Raw genomic sequence first — 11,902 nt, 5'->3', positions numbered from 1 at the left:
ACATCATCAAAGGACAAGGTCACTGGGGGGGGGCTGAACATGGAAAACTTTCCAATCAATAACTTGAGAACCACTTGACCCAGCATGTTCAAACTGAATAGGATTATTAGACATGCAGAGTAGATGACCTCCACTGATTTGGGGGGTCATTAAATCAAAGATCAAGGACACAGCGGCCTGAACATGGTAAACCGTTTCAAATTTATAACTTGAAAACACTAGGCCCAGAATGTTGAAAATTAGTGGAATGATTGGACATGGCAGGTAGATTATCACGCCTCTGATTCATTTGGGGAAGTTGGTAGTTACTTGCGGAGAACAGGTTTGTACTGGTACAGAATCCAGGAACACTGGTTAGGTTAACTGCCTGCCATTACATGACTGAAATACTGTTGAAAAACGGTGTTGAACCCAAAACAAACAAAGATTATCACAATTGCAGCCAGTCATCATTGTCTCTTTCAATTTCGTTTCTGTCCCCATTGACTTTACCTATACAACTATGCATTAGGGGAGACATGCTTTTTTCTACAAAAGCATCTTCTATTTTTATATTTACATAAATGTAGTAACTCTTCCTTTTTTAGCTCACCTGAGCACAAAGTGCTCAAGGTGAGCTTTTATGAATGCCCTGTGTCCGTCCTCCGTCCGTTCTTCCGTCGTCAAAGATTTGATTGTTAACACTCTAGAGGTCACAATATTGACCTTATCTAAATGAAACTTGGTCAGAATGTAACCCTCAATAAAATCTTGGATGAGTTCGATATTGGGTCATCTGGGGTCAAAAACTAGGACACCAGGTCAAATCAAAGGAAAAGCTTGTTAACACTCTAGAGGTCACAAATATGGCCAAATCTTAATGAAACTTGGTCAGAATGTTACCCTCAATAAAATCTTGGACTAGTTTGATATTGGGTCATCTGGGTCAAAAACTAGGTCACCAGGTCAAATCAAAGGAAAAGCTTGTTAACACTCTAGAGGACACAATTATGGCCCAATCTTAATGAAACTTGGTCAGAATGTTACCCTCAATGAAATCTTGGACGAGTTTGATATTGGGTCATCTGGGGACAAAAACTAGGTCACCAGGTCAAATCAAAGGAAAAGCTTGTTAACACTGTAAAGGTCACATTTATGACTATATCTTCCTGAAACTTGGTCAGAATGTTAATCTTGATGATCTCAAGGTCAGATTTGATTCTGGGTCATGTAGGGTCAAAAACTAGGTCACCAGGTCAAATCAAAGGAAAAGTTAGTAAACCCTCTAAAGGCCACATTTATGACCATATCTTAATGAAACTTGGTCAGAATGTTAATTCTGATGATCCATAGGTCAAGTTTAAATCTGGATCAGGTGGGGTCAGAAACTAGGTCACCAGGTCAAATCAAAGGAAAAGCTTGTTAACACTCTAGAGGTCACAATTTTGGCCCAATCTTAATGAAACTTGGTCAGAATGTTACCCTCAATAGAATCTTGGACAAGTTCGATATTGGGTCATGTGGGGTCAAAAACTAGGTCACCAGGTCAAATCAAAGGAAAAGCTTGTTAACACTGTAGTGGCCACATTTATGACCATATCTTAATGAAACTTGGTCAGAATGTTAATCTTGATGATCTATTGGTCAAGTACAAATCTGGTTCAGTTGGGATAAAATATTAGGTCACTAGGTTAAATCAAAGGAAAAGCTTGTTAACACTCTAGAGGCCGCATTTATGACTATATCTTCATGAAACTTAATCAGGATGATAATCTTGATGATCTTTAGATCAAGTTTGAATCTGGGTCATGTGGGGTCAAAAACTAGGTCACTGGGTCAAATCAAAGGAAAAGCTAGTTAACACTTTAGAGGCTACATTTATGACCATATCTTAATGAAACTTGGTCAGAATGTTGATCTTGATGATCTTTAGGTCAATAGGTCAGGTGAGCGATACAGGGCCTTCATGGCCCTCTTGTTTCTAGATACATTTAGTCGAAAAATACCACGAAACACGAAAAACTGTTTCAGTATTAATATATCAACTTTTCGCCAAAAGGCCTGATCAGGGTAGAACTGATGCAACGTCAGCGTGAAAAATGGTTCTAATGGGCTAAACAACGTTACATACATAAACGGCAAAATGCATTTAACAAAATACAGCAAAAGGTATTTTTGTAATATCAGTAAGATTTTCTTTGTTTTTAGATACAAAATTTGAGTCTAATATAACTCCTACATAAGTATATTCACAAACTTTGTCTCCACCTGACTTTAAATAACTTCTAGAATTGATAAACTTAAATTAGCAGTAACTTTAAAATGATTCAGTACTTGATAAAAACAGGTTTTAAGGTATCCGATCCATAAATAAGCAAGTTCTATATAACAGTGCTATTAAAATTTATCAAATACTGATGTGGGGTAAGCTTGTATAACTTTGGAATCATTTGAAAGTGTGTTGTCTACTGAAAAAGGAAATATAAATTACATGACAAAATATGTTATAAAATGTTTATTCTTTTACATAATACTTAAGCAGAAATCCAGTTATTACAAAGTAAGAGTTATCATTTGTCATAATCCTGTACATAGGGATTTGTGTAAATTGTGTTTATTTATTTATGGAACAATAATAGTGATTCTAAGGGAGGAAAATGTCTATGATGCTTTAGCCTGCTGGCGACAAGTGATTTTGCCTTTATGACCAGTGCAGACCAAGATCAGCCTGCACCTCCATGCATTCACTGGTTGCTATTCAGTCAATAAAATTTCAGTGAACACTTTGAATCATAAGTGGTACTGCCCAAACTGTATGATGGATTACTCCATTTAGAAATTTAGCGGGTAATGGTTAAAAAAAACAATTATGTTTGGGTTCTTGCAAATGTTCATCTCTGTTAATGTTTTAAATTGGCTTTGCAAGCTTTTCAAAATATGGGTCTCTGTTGCAGTGAACACATTCAGACCTTTTCAAAAAGACCACCCTCGAGAGTGACAAGTTCTTTATTGACAGGAGGTTTTTATTCACAGGTTGAAATACAGTGTATATGTTAGAACAGAAACCAAACCACTGGTCGTTTAGGCCAGGTGTTCTCCGTTCAGAGAGGTTTGACTGTAGATTTAAAGGAATATCTCGAAAGCCAAAAACTATCGTTATATAATGTAATATCAACATAAAGTTTCTGTTCTGTTCGATTTTTTTTCAAAGGGGGATAATTACATCTTTCTTTTACCAAGGAACACGTGATTTTGTAATACATTAATAGCCTAAACACTAAAAGCCTCTAAATATAGTAGATTAGGTTTATTTTCATTGTAACTGCATGCAATATTTTGCTGCATTTTTTAAGACAGAGAAGAAACAAATCTGACGATTACAAAACACTGGACACACCTGTCGACCACAACCAAATGATGACCATAAATTCTGTAAAAACAGTTTCACCAACGATCAATTCTTTACTGTACTTCCTACTAAAAAGTAACCCATTTAATATTGCAAAAATACCTACTTTTTCTGTGATTTTAGCAGTAATGAGAAAAATGTTTTGAACAAAATAATAATCTCTTTCAAAAAAAGTATCAGAATACAAGATAAGCATCTGGTAAAAATATTATTAGATTTGAATTGAGAAATACGCAAAAAAGATATTAGGCTCCTACAGTTGTGCAATAATTCCGCTGCACAGTTTATGCATTATTTTTGCAAACAAATATGTAAGTATTTGGTATTTGAAAGATACGTACTTAAAAATATATGGATCTGGAAACTGGAATGGTGAGGAAGACTAGTAAACAGAATTTTACAGAGATAAACCTTTAGAAACTACATTTCCATAGCAGTATCTGTTGCTTACTAGCAGTAAAAGATTCACTCCACTGTTAACTTTATACAGAATCTAAGCTTATTTTTCATAGATCTTAAAGTAATTTGTGTCCTTTACAACTACAGGAACAGTTTACAATTTCTTCAGGATTGTTCTTCTAACAACGCTCGAATGAATTTAACAAATAATGCAACTTTTTCTAAACCGCGCTCCATTACACCTGCACCTAAAACATTATGCTTAGGATTGAAAAATGACGGTATAAATTCATTCTCAATGCATTCCTCGCATCGCCTAAAAACATCAAGTACAAGGGGTACGTCCAAGTCATAGCATTTTTCTGCTACATACATATTTTCAGCTGGTCCATAAACAGTTTCTTTGCTGTCTTCTCCCTTTTCAATGTCGGGTACGCTTGGCGTTTTAGTAAGGTCAATATACACACTATCTAACCCTGACGTTCTAGCTTTTGATTCAATGGCAGCAAAGAACATCATTTTCAGCATGTAAGATGGCACTACGGACTCTGGATACTCGTAAATGTCAATGTCTTCTTCTGAAGATAGACTATCGTGTTCCATTCTGTATACAACCGTAGCTTCATTGTAACCTCCAAAATTTACGTGAGGGCAAATACATGAATTAATCAGCGCTTTGCAAGTAATGTAACTGTTTCTTACAGTCGGTTTTAGTTTTCTGAATATAGCCGTTTCCTCAGGAGCGAGGGAGCATCTCCACAGATCTTCATCTGTTCCTGCAGTCATTTTCGGTACGACAAGGCTAGGTATCCGAAGAATATCCGGTGTTAAAATAATGTTTTCTTTATTAAACTGTTCCGGCCACTTTGGTAGAATTATAGCTGGTACTACATCAACACTTATTTCCAAATCCTTGTACCTACATCCTCTCCAGCAGAGCGTCATTGCTGGATCAATGGTCGTCTCCATGATCCTCAGCTTCGGATGTTTTGGAAAATCTTTGCTAAAGACGATTTTTGTGAGAAGTTGCGAAAATCCATCATACATTTTGTGAACTGGCATTGTTGTCGATCCAGCAAACCTGACAAAGTCTTCTGCTTCTGGTGCACTGTTTATTGTCATGTTCGCATAATCGGATACGGACACAGACATTTCTCTTTCTACGCAATCAGGTCTTACATCTGCTCCGCCAGTTCTACTGGGGTAATACGCTGGTACATAAACTCCAGCCTGGGTTTTACTGTCCAGTTCGGAAAAGACAGGCCAACAATGTTTAGTAAACTCCTCCAGAGCAAATATGTAATCAAACTCATCTGGACATCGTGTTTTGGCGCCTTCCGATGTGCTTCCAGCATGCAGCAGTTTACAAATAAATCTCCTGTCTTCTCTTCCAATCTTTTCTGCCAAAGTTTGCATTAACTCTTCCATTGCCAGTTGAATTTCTTTCGCTTCGTCTTCATCAAACCCTCGACCTATTTCAGGCGATTTTAGGATATGTTTAAGGTAAGACTGGAGATCAAGCTGTCCTTTTCTCTTTATCTCTTTATTTTCAATCATTCGTAAAACGGTGTCCGAGGTAAGGAAATTGTCTCCACAATTAGACAATGCATAAATGTTTTCAGTATGTTCATCTACTGCGTGTGTATTGCTTTTCCCTGTGAGATCAGAAAGGACGCAGACAACGTTCTCAGCTCTCCTAAATTTTGCAACTTCCAAAGGTGTCTCATCGAGCTTGTCTTTCAACTCGGCATTGGCGTCGTGCTTTAGCAAAAGTTTCGCCGAATTTTCACAATTCCCCCATGCGGCAAAGTGAAGAGGAGAAGAAATGTTTTCATCCACATTATTTACACTGGCGCCACTCTGTGTAAGCATCTCTACAACTTGAACATCATCTTTTAGAGCAGCCTCGTGAAGAGGACAACAACCACGTATATCTCGTGAATTCACATCAGCTTTATATTTGATTAATAACCCGACTACCCCGCCGTTACCTGCTTTCGCTGCCTCGTGTAATGGCGTTCTCCCCCAGTCGTCGTGCGCATTTGCGTTTCCGCCATTTTTTAACAGCTCCTCTACAATTCCTATCTTGTTCTTCAGTCCTGATGCAACATGAAGAGCAGTTTTCCCCTGATTATCTCGTGCCGTTATCATACAACCCCACTTTATTAAGTTTGCCACAACATTAGCAGATGTGTCTGTATTTAAGTGAAGTGGAGTCTGTCCTTTCATGTCAGTCACATTTGCGGTGTTAGGTGACGGAAAAAACTCTTTCAACGTCTCTATGAAACTGTCTTCTTCATCTTTAAAATATAAACGAAAGTAATGAACTGGGCAGTTTCCGCGATAGTCCCGACAATATAAATCCGCCCCTTCTGATACAAGAGTTTGAACTGTTAATTTTGATGCCGTTGACCATTTAGCTAGGTGGTGTAGCGGTGTCATTCTAAAATGATCTGTTGAATTTACATCACTTCCGTGCGAAATTAAAGTTTTCATGGCTGTTACCATGGTATCGCTGCCCGATGAGTTGCAGCAGGTATGCAAAGCTAACAAACCTTCATTATTCTTTATAGTAACATCTGCACCATGTTCTAATAACAGCGATATGATCGATATGTCTTCTCTCATAACTGCTCTGTGTAATGGTGAATTACCTTTGGAGTCTCTTGCATTTACATCTCCGCCTGCTTTAAGTAGAATTTTTGCAGTAGGCACATCACGAACGTGATGCATTGGATTGGTATCTTTGAACGAATCATCACCGTCTGCGTTTATCTTAGCTCCATGTGAAATAAGGATAGAAACTATTTCACTATGGCTCTTCTGCGCCGCCATATATATGGCTGTGTGATCCCATTCATCCTGTAAGTTAATATCGCATTGTTTGGAAGAGAGACTTAATTTTAATAATTCCATGTCACCTGTAACAGCAGCTTTGTGAAGATCACTAGCTTCCGAAGCCACACTTTCCATCGTTGGTAATGATTTCAATAGATTAAATAGCTGATTTCTCATCGGTTCTTGTACAGTATCCTCAGCCATTTTTATTTTCTCACTGTTTTCAGCCTCGTGATCTATATAGCCACTGTATTGATCGGTTTTAACGAATGTATTGCCAATATCTGTAACTTGAAACTAATCTCTTTGTCGTTAATATAATATATATACTATTTCAGTAGATAGTATTATGAAATTCTTGTCAAGCATGAAATCACATGCGAGAATAATTTCGAAAGATTTACGTACCAAGTATTAAATCAAAATACAAATGTCTGACTGCACAGACTGTCAGTAACTGTTCTCTATTCAAGAAAAATCACACTCTCAATTTAGCATACCTAGTGGTTGATAGAAAATAGTTATAACCCTTCCTGACAACATCATTCTGGCCAGGGAATAACATAGTATACAAAAATAAACTTCGCAACTCTTCAACCATATAACATTTGGGAATATAGAACGTAATCAAGAGCAATAACTCCGGAAAGGTCTTAGTCGCAAATCTAATAGTTTCACCCCTTGCACAAGCGGAAACTATTCTACTCGCCCAGGCGTTTTGGCTTGGTTAAAGTTTTTCGGCAATCTTTGTTTTTCTTTGTTAAGTACTATTGCTTATATCTTACTATAACTTCACATTAATATTGTTCAGCATGCAATCAAAGTATGTGCGGGGCCTGGGCCCATTATACCGGAGGTCAAGATCACCAAGATGTTATACTTCGGTTATATTTAAGGTTAAAGTTTTTCGGTAACCTTGTTTTTCTGTCCTATCTTTGTTACTATTGCTTATATCTTACTGTAAGTTCATATAAACATTGTCCAGCATTCAAACAAAGTATTTGCAAGGGATGGGCCTATTATACCCAAGGTCAAGGTCACCAAGGTGCTATACTTAGGTTATTTTTAAGGTTAAAGTTTTTCGGCAACCTTTGTTATTCTGTCATATATTTGTTATTATTGCTTATATCTTATCGCGACTTCACATAAACATTGTTCAGGATACAAACAAAGTATGTGCTGGGGCTGGGCTCATTATACCCAAGGTCAAAGACACCAAGTTGTTATACTTCGGTTATTTTTAAGGCTGTTTTTTTTTAATCTTCATTTATAGACATATCTTTGGTACTTTAAAAGGTAATGACTTAAAATTAAAAATATTTCTTCAAGTTAAAATAATAGATATTATATAATCCATTTCCTACATCTCATTTCTTTTTATACGCTATGTAAGATATAAAAACTATGAAATGTGAAGTTCATATTTCACAGTTTCGTTACCAAAAAATTGAAAAGTGAGAAGTGAGAAATGTGAAGTTGACATTTTTCACTTTTCATTTCATAGTGTAGCCTATAATAAGAAATGAGAAATAGGAAAAGTTAGACGTGAAGTCAGCATCGGTCCTTCGTAAAACGAACAAATTTTACTATAAAGGAATAAATTTATAACAAAAAAGAATGAATGTGTATCCTTTGCTATTAGAATAGACTTACAAAGATTGTTTATTTATTTCTTCATAATGACACTGATAATTTCTAAAAAAAAAAACCTTCTCTCTCTAGGCTTATCTCAACAGAGTCGATTAGAGTCAGAGATAAGAGATTTTTTCAAAAGGTGCTATTTGAGAGGATTTAATGACAGAGATATTTTTTAAAGGACTCTAACGACTGATGCCAGTCTAATATTAGAAGTAGGCTATTGGTCTGTTTTATTATAACGTTTTCTTCTTACGTACTTTGTGAATGTTTTAATTGTGATGCGAATCGATGTTCGTTTTTTTTTAAATGGTGATAAAATATAACTCTATATTATGTGCATTTGCCCTTTGTACGGAATTATTAATAAAGATCACTGCTAAAAAATATCTTGTTTAGCTTTAGATATGGTGTACTGGGTGTGAACTGCAATAGTCTTTGAAATATTTAGGTATCCCTGAAAATGTACTCAACTTTCTCTCATTTACACGACATATGAGAGTGTATGGTCTCTTACATAGGCATATTATTATGAATCACTGTTTGAAAACGCGGTAAATAAAATAAGCCTGATTAGCGTAAGTACATTAGAAAAAAAAAGAAAATCCCTACAAAATGTCTGAATGGCACGATCTTAAAGGGTATTGTCAATATAACAAGTAGATTGTGGTTGGAACGACCAAATCTATTGTGAAAGACCTAAGTATGAAAAGCTCATGCTGAGTTAAATATTTTGTCACATAAGTATTCGCTACAAGGTAGTTTGAAATAACTACAAGGGATAACTATCCTCTGATTTATTTTGCAATATTCTAATATAGCTTGGCAAAACACGGAACATTATCAACATATACGGTGGTAAGTGTTTCTTTAATTTGCTTTACCGCTCCTAGAGTAGTAGGGATAGACTCCCATACCTGATAATTTACACACGTGATCAGATTGAATATCCGTGTTCATTTACTTTTAACAACCGTAATGTAAAAATACATTCAAATGGGTTTCAATTTCTTTGGACTTTTCTAAGAATTTTATATAAGATTTTAGCAAGTCATTAGATGTTGTTAGTTTTGCTACTTTACATGTTGGAACACTACATTTTACTTATTGCCTGCATAAAACGCTTTCTGTTTGATGCAACAAATCCATAAAAAGAGTTTAATAGATCTAGATCTAGTAAATTTTATAATCTAGAAGCATTATTTTCTAAAAATTCAGATATTAGATCTAGATCTAGTTCTAAATTAGGCCCTATGCATGCGTCATTCTAGAAGTCTCCAGGTGGTGGTGGTGGTGGTTAACTATTTCAACCTTTTAAAACAAGATAGATTTTTAAATGTAGTCTATTTTCCAGTGTAAAATCTTTAGCATCAATATAGGGTGAATGTTACAACCATTTTTAAAGTATCAGAAGCCGTGCACTGCTTTAGTTACAAGAGCTTAATGATTGTCATCTTCAAAGTATTTTTTCGCGCGTAACTCACTTCTTTAGATACCGCGGGAGTTCAATAGAACAGCGCAATCTGACATTCATCTGCACTGCGCGAACGCTTTCAGCATTGGGAAGTGAGAGAGTGATGTTATGTTATTTTCAGTGACAAGTGCAAGGAATTTTTGGAGAAAATGTGTGATTTCGGTTGAAGAATTTAAAATTAAATAAAAAATGATGCTCTTTCATGAGTGCGTAAGTAGTGCGAGTAAATATCGTTGTTTGATGTAACGGAATTTTTAATCAATTTCTTTTTGTTCTGGTTCATTGGAGACGCTTGATGTACAATGAATGGTTTGAATAGAGTGCACAGATGTGTAGCGGAATTTGTGTATTTAAAAACCCTTTTATTTACATTGCTTGTATCAATAAACATAGATTATACAAATGTAAATACTACATTATGACTTTTAAAAATTTCCATTTTGATTGTAAATTGCATGGGAATTTGGGAGTACAATTTTTGGAAATGTTTATCACTATCAGTAAATTATAACTTAATATTTAATAATAAGTAAAAATACCATGAATTATTATGTTTTAAATCAACAATTTTTCACATTTATATTTCAGAATGTTTCAGCATTAGTTTGTGCAGTTAGCAGTTAACCGCAATGTATCTATTTCAACATCTGCATAGGTCAGGGAAATATAAAATGGAGACCAATTTATGGATATTTGTGTTTGGAATACTGCATTCCATTCAGTCACTTTGTGATGCCAAAATAGTCAGGAGCTTTCAAGTTCCACAAAGTGCACCTGTTGGATATGAAATAACAAAACTAACAAAAATAGAAGCACCTCATGTAATTGAGTCATGTTATGGAGATACACAAAATTTTTTCAACGTGCAAGAAAATGGTGCTGTAGTTACCAAAGATAAACTCCACAGTTTAGTTGGTGAGTCGCAAGTGTTGGTTGTGAAGAACGGAATAAATGATAACGTTTTGGAATCATTACATATCAGTATAGTACAATCATCGCAAAATCATCTAGTCTTTCAACAACCCAAGTACATTGGCACCATCAAAGAGAATGAGAATGTAGGTCAACATGTGAAAATCATCGGTCATTTGATAGTGCTAGGCTGTGAAAATGTTACATATTCATTGTTAAATGGAAGTGAAAGTTTTAGTGTTCAAACTGTCTTCTATGGATCAACTCATGATAATATCATTACCTCTCTAAAATCATTCAACAGAGAATTTCAGGATGTATATCTTGTTAGGCTTGAGGGAAAGTGTTCAAGTGGAAAGAGTGCTTCAACTTTTATAGAGATTCATATACTAGATAAAAATGATGTTATTCCAAAATTCAAATTGTCAGTTCAGTCTGTTCAAACATCATCTGACCAGTCATGGGGTAAAATCACAACAGTTAAAGCATTTGATGGGGACCAAAATGATCGCATTACATACACATTGACAGGAAGTACAGAATTCTATGTTGACCAGGAAACGGGTGATGTGTACTCCGAAAGTGATTATCTCTATCCAGGAAGCTACAATGTTAATATCTTTGCCACAGATTCTGCAGAGCATGTTAGTGAGCCATTGTCACTTTGCATCAAGGTTCAGAGTAATACTCTCACATTCATGCCTAAACATAGCAATGGTCACCATCTTACAAAAAGGGCAACTCTGACTATAAAAAGGCAGTTTGATATAGTAGAAAACAGCACAATATCCTCCTCACTTTTTACAGTTGCCTCTGTCCAACCGCGACCACAAGCCGAGAGATACAAGCAAATATCGGCAAGTGTTGATATATTTGATGAACCGGATTACAATGGTCAGGTGTATCTGAAACCAGGAAGAAGTTTAGACTATGAGGACATGAATCATCGTCAGATTGTTCTCATATATAACAGAACTAATCTGAACACACCTGAAGGTAAGCTTCAGTCCCAGTCATTCACCATCCTCACCAAATTTTACAGAAGTGTAGCTTAACTTCTTTCGGTCACTCAAAATAATTTATTGATGCCAGTTTCTACAGTCGTTCGCAACTTTCAGTGCATATAGTTGCTGTTGCAATTTTCTAAGCTGCATGACAAGGAAAGCTTTTATTCATCAAAATTACTCATCAGCAGACAAGCTGAATTGCTTGAGCTGTCAGATCTAAAAACAAGCCAGTTTATAGTTCTTGCAAAA

The 11,902-nt window shown here is 35.8% G+C and overlaps 2 protein-coding genes across 2 annotated transcripts in view; one reads left to right on the top strand and one right to left on the bottom strand.

Moving 5' to 3' along the window:
* Positions 1–2,481: 2,481 nt before the first annotated feature.
* LOC128557619 (ankyrin-3-like) lies at positions 2,482–6,915 on the bottom strand. Its single transcript, XM_053545241.1, has one exon. The coding sequence runs from the start codon at positions 6,827–6,829 to the stop codon at positions 3,953–3,955; it is 2,877 nt and encodes a 958-aa protein (XP_053401216.1). The 5' UTR covers positions 6,830–6,915; the 3' UTR covers positions 2,482–3,952.
* A 2,894-nt stretch (positions 6,916–9,809) lies between these two features.
* The window catches only part of LOC123550650 (neural-cadherin-like), a 95,149-nt gene continuing 93,056 nt past the window's right edge, over positions 9,810–11,902 (top strand). The window contains exons 1-2 of the mRNA XM_053545238.1: positions 9,810–9,944; positions 10,323–11,642. Of these exons, the coding sequence (XP_053401213.1) occupies positions 10,364–11,642 (1,279 nt within the window). The 5' untranslated portion in view covers positions 9,810–9,944; positions 10,323–10,363. The remainder of the gene's footprint in view (positions 9,945–10,322; positions 11,643–11,902) is intronic.

The sequence above is a fragment of the Mercenaria mercenaria genome, chromosome 6, assembly GCF_021730395.1.
Source record: "Mercenaria mercenaria strain notata chromosome 6, MADL_Memer_1, whole genome shotgun sequence".
Taxonomy (NCBI): domain Eukaryota; kingdom Metazoa; phylum Mollusca; class Bivalvia; order Venerida; family Veneridae; genus Mercenaria; species Mercenaria mercenaria.
Note: the sequence above shows the minus strand (reverse complement) of the source record. Positions and strands in the feature narration are given on the sequence as shown.